The sequence below is a fragment of the Perca flavescens genome, chromosome 21 (genome assembly GCF_004354835.1).
Source record: "Perca flavescens isolate YP-PL-M2 chromosome 21, PFLA_1.0, whole genome shotgun sequence".
Lineage (NCBI taxonomy): Eukaryota > Metazoa > Chordata > Actinopteri > Perciformes > Percidae > Perca > Perca flavescens.
The window spans coordinates 24,379,641-24,397,237 of record NC_041351.1 but is presented as its reverse complement, the minus strand read 5'-3'; the positions used below and the strand labels follow the sequence as shown (position 1 = coordinate 24,397,237).

Here is a 17,597-nt window from a genome sequence, read left to right as displayed (position 1 = left end):
TTTCCCAGAATCATCTGACGCGTCATTGACATACATTTTAAACCTTGAAATCTTGACTACGAGAGCAAAAGTCAAATCTCTAACCAGAGTTGAAGTATGGTAGACACATTGTCTATTGTCATTTCCATTTCCATTTCCATTTCCATTTCCATTGTGCTCTATAGCTTTTGCATCTCATTAGCCGTGTATCCATCCACTTATTTGTATGCACATTTTAAAGCATTGCATTAGAAAAGCTGGATGCAAATAACAAAATGCAATAAAACTTGCGCAAGAACGTTTTAAAGCTCACTTCAGTTTTTTTGTTGTCAAAAGAGTTGATGCGCTAAATGGGATATAGGATATCTTCAGAACTTTGTAGCAAGCATTTAATTCATATGACTCAAATATACCCATAACATGTCTTCATCTCCGGACAGCATGAAACATGGCCAATACTAGCTGACCTGAACCCCTCTATTTGCTAGCATGTTAAGCCATGCGTAGCCTATTGCACAAATCTATGACCAAATTATGCTGTTCCCTAGTTTATTAAAACCAGTTGATGGAAAACGCGCGTAATTCTCATTTCTATTTTGCAACATTTTCGCTTAAAGTGCTCATATTATGCTTTTTGGCATTTCCCCTTGTCCCCTTTTATATATCTTTTTTGTGCATGTTATAGGTTTACAAAGTGAAAAAAAACAAAGTCCACCCCAAAGGGACTTACCATCTCCAACAGAAAACAAACAAACCCTAGTTACTGCACATGTGCAACTCCCAACAAAGATGGAACAGAAGTGAGATGTCTCACTCTGTAGCTAAAACAGAGCGCTCAACACACAGGGTGAAAAGGGGAGCTGCAACAATGTGTAGTACAACAAAAATATGGTGTTTTTTTGAAAATTAAACCACATAAACCTATTCTGATATAGCCCTTGGAACAATGTAACTACACGTCACGGCGACGCAGACTGCAACAACTGTGATTGGTCCGCTCAGCCGTGGCTTGGTAGCATTGCATTTCCTCTTACTCATTTCCTGGTTCTCCTTCTTCATAAACAACATGAAATCAAGGAGAGGGTTAACTGTTGCTGCTACAGATTTCCGACCGTGGTCAGAAAGCACAGGGGAGACACTTTGTTTCTCTGTCTGTGGGACCCCCCTGGAACCTCTTCTAGAAACCCTGGGGGTCCCGGACTCCACTTTGAAAACCACTGGTCTAGTAAATGCTTGGTTTATTTTTTAAAGAGGTTTTAGGTGTCAGCAGTTCTTTCTAAGTGCTGAAATGTCTCCTACTTACGCAGGCCTGAGGTATTTCCTTCAGGAACATAATGCATTGACAACAGTGTAAACTCTCACATACCAACACACTGTGTGCGGCATGTTTACCAGGTGTTAGTAGTTGACAAGTAATTCAGTAGAAGAAATGAAAATCTTTATATAAAAGGTTTAGTGACTAGTTGCTAAATGATAAAGTACTGATTGCATTTCTTTTTGTCCAAATAAGATCATTTTACATTACCCTCACTGTTATTGAAATGCCTAAATACAGTACACCTCTAAAATAATGTTCCTTTTCTTCACTCTTACAGGATGCTGATCTTGTTCACAAAACAGAAGGGTGCTCCTGATTGGTGGGGTTACTCGCTGGCCTTCCTCATGTTCTTCACAGCCTTCTTGCAGACTCTCATCCTTCACCAACACTTTCAGTACTGTTTTGTCACCGGCATGAATGTACGCACAGCTGTCATAGGAGCTATCTACAGGAAGGTATGCAGATAACTTTGCAAAGATAGTTTTAACATAGAATGTTACATCCTGGCATCATGGTCATTAATAATCTCTCAGTGAAGTTTTTAGCCCCTAATCTTAATCCAAGTCTTTTTATTATCTACCAATACAAAGTGAGATTTGGTATTTATTTATTTATTTATGATCATGCTCGGAGATAAAGGTCAGTGTGGATCTGTTGTGGGTGGAAGGTTTGGACTTGGACTAAAATTTGCAACCTTATTGAGCGAGTCTTGCAAGTGTGCTCATGAATGTACGCACAGCTGTCATAGGAGCTAACTACAGGAAGGTATGCAGATAAGTAGCTGAGATAGTTTTCTGACTGTGGTTTTACCATGCACACTCACAAATGCACTAACTTTAAAAGAGACCTTAAAAACTTCACTTCTGTCAATAAAGTGAGCAAAATTATAACACATTTTATTCTATAGATGTTACATTATGCTTCACAGAAAATACATTTATTACAGTGTTTACTACAATTGTTCTCTCCCCCCCCCCTTAATTGTTCTGCAGGCGTTGGTGATAACTAACGCTGCCAAGCGTTCATCTACAGTGGGAGAGGTAGTCAATTTGATGTCAGTGGACGCACAGAGATTCATGGACCTCACCACATTCCTCAACATGTTGTGGTCTGCTCCGCTTCAGATTATGCTGGCACTATATTTTCTCTGGCAGGTACGTGCACAAATTATACGTGGGTTACTGTAGATAGTTATGACTAGACATTTCTCGCCATATTCTGTTTACATATTTAATGAACATGGGACTTTTGCTTTAGCTCTTTGTTTGTTTGAATTATTTTTGCAGTGTTTTACTGACTCTGTGGTATTTTACAGAACCTCGGTCCATCAGTGCTGGCTGGGGTGGCTGTCATGATCATGCTGATCCCCTTGAATGCTGTCATTGCCATGAAGACACGAGCCTACCAGGTATGAGCAGTAATTTCATTATTGTCTATTGACCTAGTGAGACTAAGTGGAACCACATCGATGATATAAACATTTATTCCAAGAAAATAGGGTTACTTATGTTTTAGTTTTTACTCATGTGAAGAGAAAAATCTGTGAAGTTATCCTTTGAAATCATGATATTAGCCAGTATATCACACTACCCTTGGTCAAACACTGTCAGGTCTAGTGGATTCCAAGAGCATCATGGCTTTTGTTGTATCATTTTTATTTTGTAAGTTTGAATTAAAAAAAAAGGTGAAATCGACAGATAAAGTAAATAAAATAACATAACAGTTTGTCTTCTTGTCCTCGTCTTCATTCTCCTCTTTCTCTCTCCCAGGTGGAGCAGATGCAGTACAAGGACTCTCGTATCAAGCTGATGAGTGAGATCCTAAACGGAATCAAAGTCCTAAAGCTATATGCCTGGGAGAACTCCTTCAAAGAAAAGGTCCTTGCCATTCGTCAAAAGGAGCTCCAAGTGCTGCGCAAGACAGCCTACCTGGGAGCGCTGTCTACTATGGCCTGGACCAGTGCCCCTTTCCTGGTAGGCTCAGTCCAGATGTCTGGAAGCTGACTTCCTTTTAAGAGACTGCTTGGTGAAACTGTATTGGTCAGAAATTACGCATTTGGTGAACATCATGATCAGCTGTGGCCTTCTTTTTAAATTTGTTTGTGTGAAGTAAAGTTGAATGTTGAACCCAGCAAATCCAAACAGGCTTTCACGAGTGTCTCCAAAATTGTCTTCATGTTTGGTATTTTGAAAATGGCAACATGAGTTGTTGTTTACCAATTAGGGCTTGTTAGAGGAAGTCTACATAAGCCCATAAATCTGATTGACAGCTGTAAATACAAACCAGCAAGTGTTTGTGATCAGAAATTGCTGATCTTTTTAAACTATTTGAGAAACCTGGTGATAAACAGCTAATGTGTTTAGAAACTGAAGTTTCTGTATATTATATATATATATATATATATATATATATATATATATATATATATATATATATATATATATATATATATATATAACACTTACATGTTGTAAATATGAGAATGTTACATCCTGGCATCATGGTCATTAATAATCTCTTAGTGAAGTTTTTAGCCCCTAATCTTAATCCAAGTCTTTTATATTACCTGCCAATACAAAGTGAAATTTGGTATTTATTTATACTAATAAGATCATGCTTGGAGAGAAGGGTCAATGTGGATCTGTTGTGGGTGGAAGGTTTGGACTTATATTTGAAAGTGGCATCGGCTTGCTACAGTTGGAGCGCAGACCAAATGCAGAACATTTAGTGTAAAATTGTGGGTCTCATTGTTTAGTCATTTGGCTTCAAACTGTTGGATTATGCTGCACCAGTTTGCAGTAACAGCATTTCTGGAACTTCAAGCACCATTTACACAACATGACCTTAAATCTTGAAACTGGCCCCCCTCTCGACCTACTGAGAACACCAGAGACAAATCTGTGTGAATTATTTACTGCAAAGTTTGACACGCTCAAGTGCAAATGCCATAGCAACATTACACACCACTTTTCATCAGTTGACTAACTGTTTACTGACCCTAGTAATAATAATAGATTTGTTCAAATAAAGCAGAAAAATGTATGTATGTATATATGCCACAACAACCAAGGAAACAATATGTGAGCAGTGTGAGTGAAAAAACAGCTCTTTTTTATTTTGACTGGCATCTACACCAGTTGTCTACATTAGGTTTTAGAGTTCACATGACAGCATTTATTTAAGCTATTGGTTGATTGATTCCGTCGTCATATTTTGGTTTATTTATCAGATAAATACATGCTTTACCAGCCAAAAGGCAGTGCATATTAGTGACCATAAACTCTGTAGATTCTGTAATGTGGTGAATATCACCAGCTGAACAGTAAGGTCATTGCTGAGTCACTGGTTGACTGGGATTAATGTGCAAGTGTGTGTAGCCCCACAACACTGACTGCTGTACATCTCTACAGTAAATTAATTGACCTTGACGTCTAAGGAGCCTGTTTGCCAATGTGTTTTCAGGTTGCCTTGACATCGTTTGCCGTGTATGTGACTGTGGATGAGAATAACACCCTGGATGCGGAGAAGGCCTTTGTGTCACTCTCACTCTTCAACATCCTCAGGTTTCCTCTCAACATGCTTCCCCAAGTCATCAGCAGCATCGTACAGGTAAGAACTTTTTATTCTTTTTATTTAATTTTTTCCCTCCCTTTTCTACATGATTGTTGAAAGGTTGTATTGAGTGTCTGTTTTTTTATGCTGTGTCACAGGCCAGCGTTTCACTGAAGCGAATCCAAAATTTCCTGAGTCATGATGAGCTGGACCCAAATTCAGTAGATAGAAAGAACACAGCCGCAGGTAAATGTAAACACTGCTCCTCCTTTGGTTAAAACAACATGTCATTGAGAAATACCTTGAGGAAATGTGCAGTCATTATTTGTCATCATTCCATTGTGTAAACTTTATAGTCTTAAGGATAATGTCACTGCTTCCCACTTGTATCTTTCACCCAGAGCCTGAAGAGCTTTTAGAAGACTAATACTCAAGAAATACCTTTCAGTCTTTTATCCTTTCTAATTGCATCTCACTGTCACTAATTCTAAAGATGCTGAAAATATATTTATGACTATATGTTCTTGCTCAACAGAGTTTTCAGTGACAGTTGTCAATGGGAAATTCACCTGGGCTAAGGGAGATCCCCCTATTCTGCACAAGTATGTATGTCATGCATGTTATGTGTCTTGTGTGTCATAACTGAGGCTAAAACATGTAATTGGTGACTTTGTGTTTGTAGCATTAACATGATGGTGCCTAATGGCTCCCTGCTGGCAGTGGTAGGCCACGTTGGCTGTGGAAAGTCCTCCCTACTCTCTGCACTGCTCGGTGAAGTGGAGAAACAGGAGGGAGAGGTTTCTATTCGGGTAGGACTTCATTTCATGTTCTGTATAACAAACAAGCAAGTAACAGGTTAATTAATCTTCTATGTTCTCTTTTCCTCCTTAGCTACACTAATCAATTTTTGAGGAAGCTAATGGATCAGTGTTATGTAATGTAAAATGACTTGCTCGTCGTAAGGAACCCACAGAGAATAATAACCCATCTCAGCAGTTCAACTCAGCTCTTAGGAGCATTTTAGTGTATTTCTCTTAGTTCATTCACACACCAACACAAGATGTGTTGCTCACATTTCTATTTCCTTGACTTTTACTATATTCATGCTAGTCATGTGGGAGTACCAGCTCTGTTATGCATTGGCACCATGTGTGCATACATTTACAAAAATGGGGAAAAAAGATGGAAATCAATCAGTCAGTTGGACTTTGTTTATATAGAGCTGTATGCACAAGTTCTGTTTTATTGGTAGCACATACAAATAAGACAGTGGTTGAGAATAACTTCAGTAAGGATCTGCAAAATGTAAATACATGGCTGTCAGCTAAAAGATTACCCCTACACATAAGGAAACCCATTCTTTTTGGTTCTAAAATAAAATTAGCAAGGTCACCAGATGTTATGGTTAAAGTTGGAGAGTTCCATATAACTGCTAAATACAGTGTAAATTATCTGAGCTGCATTTGAGATATATCAAATAATAAGGTTCCTAGCCAGAAAAGCCACCTTTCTGGACAGACCAGGGGTCTCATTTATAAAACTGTGCGAAGTGTACGTACGCCCAAAAGCCCAAATTGGCGTACGCCGAAAAAAAGTCAGATTTATAAAACCGTGTGTACGCACACCTGTAAGCAATGTTCCCTTTTTAAGTCACAGATTGACTACAAGTGTGCGTACATGGATCAACCTCTTATCCCGCCCTGTACACGCCCATTTTTAACCATAAATATCAATAAATATAAATGTCAATGCAAAGCACCTCGTGAATGTTGATCAGTATGTTAATGACCCTGGCAGCTCAGCACAGTTTTAAAGACAGATATTTAGTTATTTACACTGTGTTCTGCCATTATCTAATGGTAGGGTATTTGATGATATCCTGTATTCCATGCAGTTGGGCCATCTCCTCCTCCTGCGCTCCGTATAGGACAATGTGACGGTGAGACAACGCCGATTAAATATTAAGAATACATTTCTATTTAAGATTTGAGATGAAGGTGTTTATGGAACAATTATCACTCAATTATCACTCAGTACAATCTTCATGATATGGTGTGAAGAAATGTGCGTGAGGCATTAATACTTAAACATATTAAGAGTAGCCTAATCGTTATTCCCACTTGTACTTTCTGCAGTCTGACTTCAGTTCACCACCTCACCATCTGCGTCGCCAATTCCTATTTTGTCTCCAAAATGTGCGTATGCATGGGTCAGAGTTTGCGTGGAGGACCGCACATTCTCCCGTCAAGTTTGTTTTTTATAAATCACAACCTTTGCGTGGGAAGTGGCGTACGCACATTTTCAGCCCCGTTTTGTGCGTACGCCACGTTTATCAATGAGACCCCTGTTCTTTACACATTAGCTGGAGTTCTAGTCCAAATTTAATTTTGGTTATGCTGCCATCTCCTGGTATACTTGATTATCACAGCGCTTTGAAAGCAAACTTCAATAGGCTCAAAATACAGTAAATTGATAAGGGTTATATTAAAAGTTCGCCCAGATACACATATTAATCCTGTTCATTTCGAAAATCTTAAAAGAATCACTTATATGAAAAGCTGCTCACTTACAAAATTGTAAAAAAGCATGGTACCAAATTAATTTAATTAATTATTAGAGAGAGAAAATCATAGCCACTTTAAAAGATGTAGCTTGACAAATTTTATTCCTTTCTGATTTAATATTTTAATAAGGCAAAACCACATTTTTCTACAGTGCAGCAGTAGTTCAATAATCTGCCCACAAACCTGAAAAAAATGTAAATGGTTACAAAGTACCATGTAGAATTTCATTTTAGGAAATAATTTGCTTTTTTGCAGTGAGTTTCACATCAATTTAATTTCATTTATAGTGTCAAATCATAACAGAAGTTATCTCAGGACACTTTTCACATAGAGTAGGCCTAGACCACACTCTTTAGTGCAACAGTGGCAAGGAAAAACTTCCTTTTAACAGGCAGAAACCTCAGACAGAACCAGGCTTTTGGTGGGTGGCCATCTGCCTCTGCCAGTTGGGAAGCATACACACAGATACAGAAATATGATTTCATAATAATTATAGCAGTTGGTATGATGCACAGTGGCAATTATAGTAACAATAAAAATAATAGAACTATGACTAGAAGTAATAGTAGTAGGGCGTAGCAAGCATAAATGGGAAATAATGGCACACAGATGGAGAGAGAGAGGAGAGAGGAGCTCAATATATCAAAGGAATAGTCTAAAACTATAGCAGCATAACTAAGAGCTGGTCCAAGGCAAACCTTGGCCAGCCCTAATTATTAACTTTATCAAAGAGGAGAGTTTTAAGCTTGCTCTTAAATGTGGAGATGGTTTCTGCCTCCCAGAAAAAAATGCATGTTAAGGATTGCTTATTGCCAGTTTGTCGGCCTCTCCTCTCCTCTACTAGGGATCAGTGGCATACGTACCCCAGCAGGCCTGGATACAGAATGCCACACTGCGGGACAACATCCTGTTTGGGAAACCCTACAATGAGCAGAAGTACCAGTGCGTTCTGGAAGCTTGTGCCTTAACTCCTGACCTGGAAGTGCTGCCTGGAGGTGATATGACTGAGATAGGCGAGAAGGTAAAAAAAAAAAAAGAAACACTTTCATTTTCTGTTCTCCTACTAAGTAACACACTTTTGTTTCTGTTTTTGAAGAGCCCACCCCTGGTCACACAGGGGAGGTGATTAAAGCGTTTCTGCTGATGTGTCTTAATCGGGCAGGGCATCAACCTCTCTGGTGGGCAGAGACAGAGGGTGAGTCTGGCCCGAGCTCTGTACAGCGACACCGATGTCTACCTCCTGGACGATCCGCTGTCAGCTGTGGACGCCCACGTAGCCAAACACATCTTTGACAACCTCATCGGTCCAGAGGGGGTGCTTAAGGGCAAGGTGAGGAGAGTCTAAATCCAGGTTTTCATCTTTTTATTAAGAAATGTACTTACATCAGTTTGTGATATAAAAAGCCCCTTTACACAACACTGCAGGGGTAAATGAACTACAATATACTGTATGGTTAGTAAATATATGACACAGCTCAAAGCACCACTGTGCTTAAGTACAGCCTCACAGAACTGCTAGCATGTCTGTGGATTTCAATAGAGGAAGTTGTATCTTATCTTATCTTTTTACCAAAGAGTAAATTGTATCTTTTATCAGTTTATTGCACACATTATATTCCTGATCATGTCATTGAGGTTGTGCTTGTAATAAAAGGTGTGCCTATGTTTGTAATGTTTTAGATAACAAGGTTTCTTTTGTTGTTTGACTCCAGACACGTATTCTAGTGACACATGGCATCAGCTTCCTGCCTCAGGTGGATAACATAATGGTGATGGTGGAGGGCAGGGTGTCAGAGATGGGCTCCTACCAGGAGCTGCTCAAACAGAACGGAGCCTTCGCAGAGTTTCTAAGGAACTATGCCCTGGAGGACATTGTTGAGGAAGAAGAGGCCACTGGTAGAGCATGACTTCCTTCACTCTTATTTCACCTGATATCTCATATTTTATGGTTGAGCTTCCTTAAAAAAAACAACAACATACTGCTAACATTGCTTTTACAGAGGAGTTAATCCAAGATGAGGAATTGTTCCCTGACGATGCCCTTAGCAACCACACAGACATGGTGGACAATGAGCCGGTGATTAATGAAACCAGGAGAGATTTCATAAGGTAGAGGAAATATTTCTAGATATTCTTTTTATATATTCTGCTCTTTTCTCATAAATAAGACCGGGGAGCCATTTCACTAAACTGCAACTGACTGGATATTATTATTTGGTCATACAACACATACTGGAGACATATTCTTAAATGCTCTTCTGATGGAATTTTTTAAATATGGCATCTTCCAAATAAGTGCCATACATGGATATTATCTTTTCTCCCTCCTTTACAGGCAGATCAGCATCATTTCAGCAGACGGGGAGAACCTCAGAGGCCGCTCAGTGAGGAGACACGGCTGCAGCCAGAGGAAACACTCCGATCAACAAGAGAAGAAGAAACCACAGGATATGCAGAAACTCATCCAGACAGAGACCATGGAAACAGGCAGGGTCAGTCTTTTCTCATGAAAATGTGTAATTGTCCATTTCTATTTTCAGATATACAGATAGACATTTTGCTGAGGCCGCTAGTTTTTAATGTTTTAGGGCAAGTTTAATTTTAACAGATGGAATCTGAAACGTGAAATGCGACTCTTTAGGAATACGCTTTTTTAAGTAAATATTAATATTTTTATCAATTATTTCAGGAGGCATTGCACCTAATAAGATAGATAAAACAAAACCTACACCTATAGAAATATTACCAGTACTTACTTACATAATATTTCCCATGTAAACATTTCAGCTGCAGACAAATCAAATCACATTTTCCTGAGTGCACCGTTTCTGATAATAATCACAAGGGATATACTGGGTCTTATGTAATCAAAATTATATATTTTTTTACACCAAATTACCTCATTTACAAAGTATAGACTGTACCAAATCTGTAATTCCTTTTCATTATATTCTCAAATTCTCTCCATCTCAATAACATTGCAATATTACACTATATTAATAATTCTGATGGTGGAGATTTGCACTGTTATAGTTGCGCTTGATGTTGAAGCTGATTTATTTATTGATCTTTTTTAGAGTTGTTATCACTGCACATATATATATGTTTTTTTAGAAATGTTTAACTATATGCATTGCGTGACACCATGTTGTGTATTACCACCGTTAGGGTCATATTATAGTTTGTTGTATTTTATTTGTATATTGTTGTATGTTGACAATAAAGTTAATCTTAATTATTTACATAATAACACGTTTTCACCTGTAACTCCTAACAGGTGAAAACAAAGGTGTACCTGGAGTACGCCAAGGCGGTGGGAATTCTGCTGTCAGTGCTCATCTGTTTCCTGTATGGCTGCCAGAGCGCAGCGGCCATCGGAGCAAACATCTGGCTCAGCCAGTGGACCAATGACGCCTCAACAAATATGACTAAGGAGAATGTTCATATGAGGGTGGGGGTGTACGCAGCACTCGGCATTGCACAAGGTAAGAAACACAGACAGGCAAATTCACAAAGAATGGATTGCGGCCGCTGATAGCACCATAAATTGTGCATCACTTGCAACCATCATCTGCCCCATCTTGAGGTCCGATTCATAGAAGGTATTGCGCTATTGATATTACAGCACAAACAGGCCCATAAAGTTTTGCCAGTTTTCTGCATTTTATTGCAGTTATCTATGTAGCAAAGTATACTTGTTGCCTTTTGCGCCAACAACACATAAGGCAAAACAATGGCAGAGAGAAAGAAGTGAACATTTTTAGTTTGTCAGTGCTGTTGGTGTTTTTAAACTCACACCTTCAGACTGTAAAAGATGGCATGATTTAAAGTGGAGGATAAAACAAAAATATCATTCAATGAAACCTCTGACATCCCTTATAAATGCGCTTCATTTACCACAGACTCTCAAAAGACGCTTATAATTTTACTTTAATTGCATGTGGCTATTAGCACTGATCTTTGTCAATTGGACTATTTAAGCAATGAGGCTCATTAGCAAGGAAAGGGGCCAATTTTGCGCCAAATGTATGCATATTACCTCATTTAAATATGTGCAAATTAAAGGAGTGCCATATCACATCATTCACAGTAAAGTGGTTTGATTTTTTATATGCTAAAAAATCATATGGTGATAATGATAATATTCTGGCTTGATGACGCAATTACGTCATACCATCAGGCATAGCAAGAACGATTATGGCTGAAAGCAAAAATTGCTAACAGCTCAGGCAGTCAATGATAAATAAATTCATAAATAATAAATTTAACTAATAATAATTAAAAATAATAAATATCGGCATCAAACTGTGTTTCAGAGACAAAATTGAATTTCAATTGTGTGAATAATTTAAAACTAAAGTACATTTCTAAAGACTAACTTAAAAATGCACCACCTCAGAGAGTCATTGAAAAACTTCCTGTTTTCAAAGACCAATTTCACCTCAAAATGATAGCAGTCCACCTCAGAGTTATATTTAGACAATATCAGGACATTCTGATGTGGAGTTTCAAAATAATAGCTCTCTAAAATGTCATATACAAGCTGTGTTCTCTCTAAGTTCAGATTAGTTAACTAGAGTGATTAAACTGGTATGACCATACGTATCACAGGGTTAAATCAAACACTTGATAGATAGATATATCTCGTGACATGGTCTGAAAATATTGAGATATCGTTTATAAGCCAAATTGCTCAGCCCTAATGCAAATAGCAGATGAGCGCATAGATGCTATTTGCTTGGCAGCGCATTTAGGGGGGCATTTCACCCTTCATGGGTGCTTTGAGAATTACACAGATTTTTTTTGTCGCAAAAGGCGCGCAATCCTTTGGTGAATTTGCCAGTGAGTGTCATAATAAGCAATGCATGAAGCACTAGGTCATTTTAACGGCAAGACCTATTCATGTTAATGCATTTATTGTTGACTGACTTTTGAAAAGAGTTGCAATGTTTTACAGTATGTACTGCCACATCATGGTGCTAACATTATTTTTGAACCTGAACAGTTTAACTCCATTGTGCCAAAATGCCAGACTTAGTTGAAATGAACTAAATGTAAATGCCTTGCAGCCAGTTGAAAGGTTTTTCTACAATAAGCCCACTGAAGAGATGCTTTGGGCAAGAGGACCTTCAAATGACTGTGATTGTGTAGCATAAAGGTTTACTGACTGTGTCTACTAGTAATTCCATTACCTTCTCATTCCACAATTAAAACCTTCCTCTCCAACATCTTTTTCCTCCACTCCTACTCCTCTGATTCAACCCCATTCCAGGTATCCTGGTCATGATGTCTTCCTTCACACTAGCCATGGGGAACATCGGCGCAGCCAGGAAGCTGCACTATGATTTGCTCACTAACAAATTTCACACGCCCCAGTCTTTCTTTGATACCACGCCTATAGGACGCATCATCAACCGCTTCTCCAAGGACATCTACGTTATAGACGAGGCTCTTCCAGCCACTGTGCTCATGTTCCTGGCCACCTTCTTTGTTTCTCTCTCCACCATGATAGTTATCGTTGCCAGCACACCCATCTTTGCCGTTGTCATCGCACCCCTGGCATTCATATACGTCTTTGTACAGGTACTCATGGAAAATGTTGCTCATGTGCCAGATAATCCTCTCTCTCCCTTTTTTCCTCGCAAATGTCCTCTGCCTGGGATGGCATGCCGCATGCATGTTGGAGCAGCAGCTTTATTAACCTTCCAGTTTTAGCTTTTGTTTCTCCAAAGCCTGTGATGTTGTCCCTGATGAGCCTGCTTCCACACCCTTTCACACACTCAAAAAGACATGCACACTGTCAGGTAGAGCAATGCAGCCTGCCCCAAATATGCACACAATACACTGAAGTTGACTTTATGTAAAACCTGATCTAAGATTATTTATTATTTATTATAGGAGCCAAAGGTAACATTACCCAGTCTTTTAGTGATCTAAAACCTCCCTCTAGTGGTGGATTAGTGTTAATACAACTGGATCAACTTAAATGTCTTTATTGTAGGCCAGTGTGTCTGGATTTGTTTTTAGAGACTTTTGCTGTCATGGAAAAATGGAGCAGGTCTGAACTGAGTTCTTAAGTGGTATAGTAAAAGAGTAGTTGGCTGGTTAGATGTAGTGTAGGGGTGTGTGTGTGTGTGTGTGTGTGTGTGTGTGTGTGTGTGTGTGTGTGTGTGTGTGTGTGTGTGTGTGTGTGTGTGTGTGTGTGTGTGTGTGTGCGTGCGTGTAAGAGGATCAGTGAATGTTAAAACATTCTGAGAATTCCTCACATTTTTATCATTTTTAATATTTATGATCATGATTTATGAATATTTGATGATGGGACCAATCCACATCAAATACAATTTCTTCAATGCCATTATAAAATTCTTGTTTCTGCAGTTACATTCATTCAGTTAAGGCAAGAGGTAAACTCAGTTTTTACTGACATGGCAATCCCTGGCCTCACATTACCTTTAGAGATGTTACCGATACCGCTCCAATACTGCCTAAAACGCTGGTATCGGTATTGGGAAGTACTGGAGTTATGCACCGATCCGATACCACGTAATAAAGCCCTAAAGAAATTCTACATTAAAGTAGTTTATTTATGTTCTTTTTCCGTTATAACTTACTGTCAAACTGGAGAATAAAAGAAAGTTCTGGGGCATTCATTGTTTGTGTTTGTTCATGTTTCACAAAGAGTTTAACCTGAGCCAGACCGACAACAAAGATAGAAATCATATCACATCCATACAGGGATAGTAGTATACAGCTGTTAAAACATAATGAAATATATGACACTCTGGTATCGGATCGGTACTCGGTATCGGCCGATACGCAAGTTCAGGTATCGTAATCGGTATCGGGAAGCAAAAAAGTGGTATCGGGCCATCTCTAATTACATTACATAATAATGATTGTATTAAGTTTCATGCAGTGAGGTATACAGATTTTAAGAGCACTGGTATTGAGTTAGTACTTAGAATCGACAGATAACCTGAGTTGATTTATTGTAGTCCGTATTAGAACAGAATTAATTAGGGCAAATACATTATATGAAGGTAACGCAGTAGCCTGTATCAGTCATTCCCAATCAACACTACTCTCATCAACTTTAAAAGCAGTGTACCGATGTAAAGGGTCACAAGGTGCAAATGTATGGCACCCACTGAAGGTTGATGACAAATTCACACTTCTGGAGAAGTCACCAGTGATAGTGGTAGAAGTTTATTTTCTGATACCGAAGTTGTGTTGTACCACTTGATTTGTACTGACGCCCCCCCTCTACTTTTAGGGACCTGTGCTGGCTCACAACAAGTGATGCATCTTGTGTTTTCTGTTTGTCTGGAGCACACATTTTCATCAGACTTGGACCAGGTCCAGGTCCTAATTCATTTAACGCAGGTGTTGTTGTGTTGTCCCCCTTCTCGCAGGTGTGCTATTGTTGGTTAACTGCGTGTTGTGCCGGGCCTACTGTATGCTGCGGGCAGCCAAGCTCACACACCGCAACATGCTTGAGGGGGTCCTGCGAGCTCCGCAGGCCTTCTTCGAGAGCACCCCCACTGGGCGGTTACTAAACCGCTTCAGCAAAGACGTGGATGCTATAGACTCCCACATCCCAGACAATATTGACATATGGATGCGCACTTTCTGGTACACACTGAATGTGCTGCTCATATGCTCTGTCCTCACCCCAATGTTCCTCATAGTCATAGCCCCGTTAATGGTGTTCTATTGGTGGGTTCAGGTAAATAGGAGACACGTCGGCTAACTCATTAATACAACATGCATGTCTGAGAGTGTGTGTGCTGGTAGACTGTTGCATGTGGTTGAAGCAGTCACTGCTGTTCTAGTGCTGTAGGTGCAGTGTAGTTTGGTCTCTAGTTTAGTCCAGTAGTCATAGCTGGCTGGGCTCTTCATGGCTCAGTGGCCAGTCTATAGACTAAGACTTGAAGCTCTCGTCAGCAGCACCACCTGGTTCAGTTGGTTCCACCAATAACAAGTCATACTATGATTGAGATTTTTGGGCTAAGTGAAATTCTAGTCATATAACATTTATTCACAGAGGCAGGGAACTCTGGAGGCAGAAATAATTTCACTAGTTATACTGTATGTTTGGATTCATCTTATTCATACAGTGTCTATTCAGAACTAAGCTCAACTGTTATTTTGCTACTCAACGTTCTACTTCCTGAAAGAAGCTACTTACAGTAGGTTAAAATATATTTAGTTGAGCTTGTTTTGTCGTCTATCTAGTCTTTTTCTCACCATACCTGCTGATCTTCAAAGATCAGGACCGTGTTTGCCACTCAGGCTTGCCAGATAGGTACAGTACAGTAACTGTTTCCCACTGTGGTTTGATGAGGTTATTCCTGCCATAGGAGCAGCTCTGTCGATCAGGGACTGTGGTGTCAGAGCCGGTTGAACTGTGGTACCTGAGGAACAGCAGTTAATGGTGGTGTTCGTAGTTTTCATTAAACGCAGTATTTTATTTATTTTTTTGTAATCAATAAGGCAAATTGAAAAGAATCCAACATTACTTTTTGCAAAATACGTGCTGGTGGTTTGCATAATTTAGAATTATTAATATGATTAGAATATTTGATTTTCACTAGCTTAAAGATACATAGGCTTGTGGTTTATGTTTGTGTTCATATTGTATTTTATTGAGATTAAGGGGATTGTGAGTGTGAGGTGGTCACAAAAAATGTTTTAATAGTATTATGGCCACTGTAGATTTCATAATACACTATCTAGTGAACACACTCTTAAACCTGACATCAAGATGACACAGTTTGGCATATTTCTGCTATTATATCTGGTTAAAGGAGCACTCACATGAAGTTCAGTTTACTTGTCAAAAGGAGTACTAATCAGCCTGTGAAAACAGTTGTATAATGTTTTCTGTGGCATTCTGGAGAGGGATTTTCAAATTGTAGCTCAGTTTGGGCTTGAAACTTAACATTTTTATCAGAAATTCCTTATTACAAACTGGAGGTGTGGAGTTCTTTTTATAAACTTGTGAGGGACCTAAATACTCCCCAAAAAATCCTTGTGGCCCACCACTTGCTAGGATAAGCCTACAGACATTAAGCTAAACAATCATCAGTCACTCAACCAGTAGCACATTTCATATAAGTCTGTGCGATGTAAAGGTGCCAACTCACATAGGTCTATGTTTTAGCTTTAAGGATGAGGAAGACTTCTAGGTTACAAAAGATAAAGTCAATCTACCTTTAAAGAATGTCCTAAACATACTTACACTTATAAATCTGTTACATTTCAAATCATCAGTCACACATCAACCATCCAATCAATTTTAGGGCAGAAAGGTATGGGGCGTTTAGGGTCTGTGTGCATTTACACTAACTCGACCCCCACATGACTAAAATCAGCTTTACTAACCCAAGCTTATATTATTCCTAGCGCTTTGTCATGGCATCTACCCTGCATGGCCTGTGTCTTTGCTGCATCATTTGTCTACAATCTTAGCTTCTGTTTTAATGACACATGTTGAAATTCTGCAAATGAAAGCCAAACCACTCCTTATGTAAATGTGATGCCACAAAGATAATAAGCAAAACTAATCCTTTAAAAGAAAAATTATTAGACATTTAGGGCCCTATCTTGTACTCAGCGCAAAAGCCTTTGTACACCGATACATGTATCATTCCTATTTTGCACCCGACGCACAGCGGACTTTTCCCTCCACAGACGCACGCCGGTAAGTTAGGGAATGTATTTGCGCTCCCGGGGGCGGTTCAGCGAAAAGAGGAGGCGTGTTCAGGCGCAAACGTTCCCTGGTGCTATTTTGCAGTTTCAGAAAACAATTCCGCCACTGACCAGGAAAAACCTGGTCTAAAGTCAGTGGCGCGTTATTCAGATGCTATTTTAGGGGCGCATGCTTGGCCATAATGTAGCGTGTGCACAACGCGCATACACTTTGCTTCTCTCGTCTACATGGAGTCAGCAGTTCCCATTTTTGCAAACCATACATAATTACAAAGAAAAATATTACTGAAAATGCGCTTCAGGTGTTTGGATAGGTCAGGAACACTTTACAGTACAGTCCTCAAGAAGTGGCTTGTTGTGTTTTACACAACATTTCCATGAATCATGGATGTGTTGATGACATAAATGAGGAAATATTAGAGGAATTAAGGAGACGTGATGTTGAACTACGGTGGGATTGGACACTCCGGCGG

At 39.3% G+C, this 17,597-nt stretch overlaps 1 protein-coding gene across 3 annotated transcripts in view; it reads left to right on the top strand.

The window, feature by feature from the left end:
- Nucleotides 1–17,597, top strand: part of abcc3 (ATP-binding cassette, sub-family C (CFTR/MRP), member 3) — a 65,551-nt gene that overhangs the window by 37,564 nt on the left and 10,390 nt on the right. Inside the window, exons 9-23 of one of the 3 annotated variants that reach the window (XM_028566962.1) lie at nt 1,575–1,752; nt 2,290–2,451; nt 2,613–2,705; nt 3,067–3,270; nt 4,760–4,906; nt 5,008–5,095; nt 5,385–5,451; nt 5,532–5,658; nt 8,258–8,434; nt 8,576–8,743; nt 9,126–9,309; nt 9,414–9,522; nt 9,749–9,905; nt 10,691–10,898; nt 12,686–12,996. In XM_028566962.1, the coding sequence (XP_028422763.1) occupies nt 1,575–1,752; nt 2,290–2,451; nt 2,613–2,705; nt 3,067–3,270; nt 4,760–4,906; nt 5,008–5,095; nt 5,385–5,451; nt 5,532–5,658; nt 8,258–8,434; nt 8,576–8,743; nt 9,126–9,309; nt 9,414–9,522; nt 9,749–9,905; nt 10,691–10,898; nt 12,686–12,996 (2,380 nt within the window). Of the gene's footprint in view, nt 1–1,574; nt 1,753–2,289; nt 2,452–2,612; nt 2,706–3,066; nt 3,271–4,759; nt 4,907–5,007; nt 5,096–5,384; nt 5,452–5,531; nt 5,659–8,257; nt 8,435–8,575; nt 8,744–9,125; nt 9,310–9,413; nt 9,523–9,748; nt 9,906–10,690; nt 10,899–12,685; nt 12,997–14,796; nt 15,041–17,597 lie in introns of those variants that run through there. The other 2 variants (XM_028566963.1, XM_028566964.1) reach the window with 2 other exon arrangements.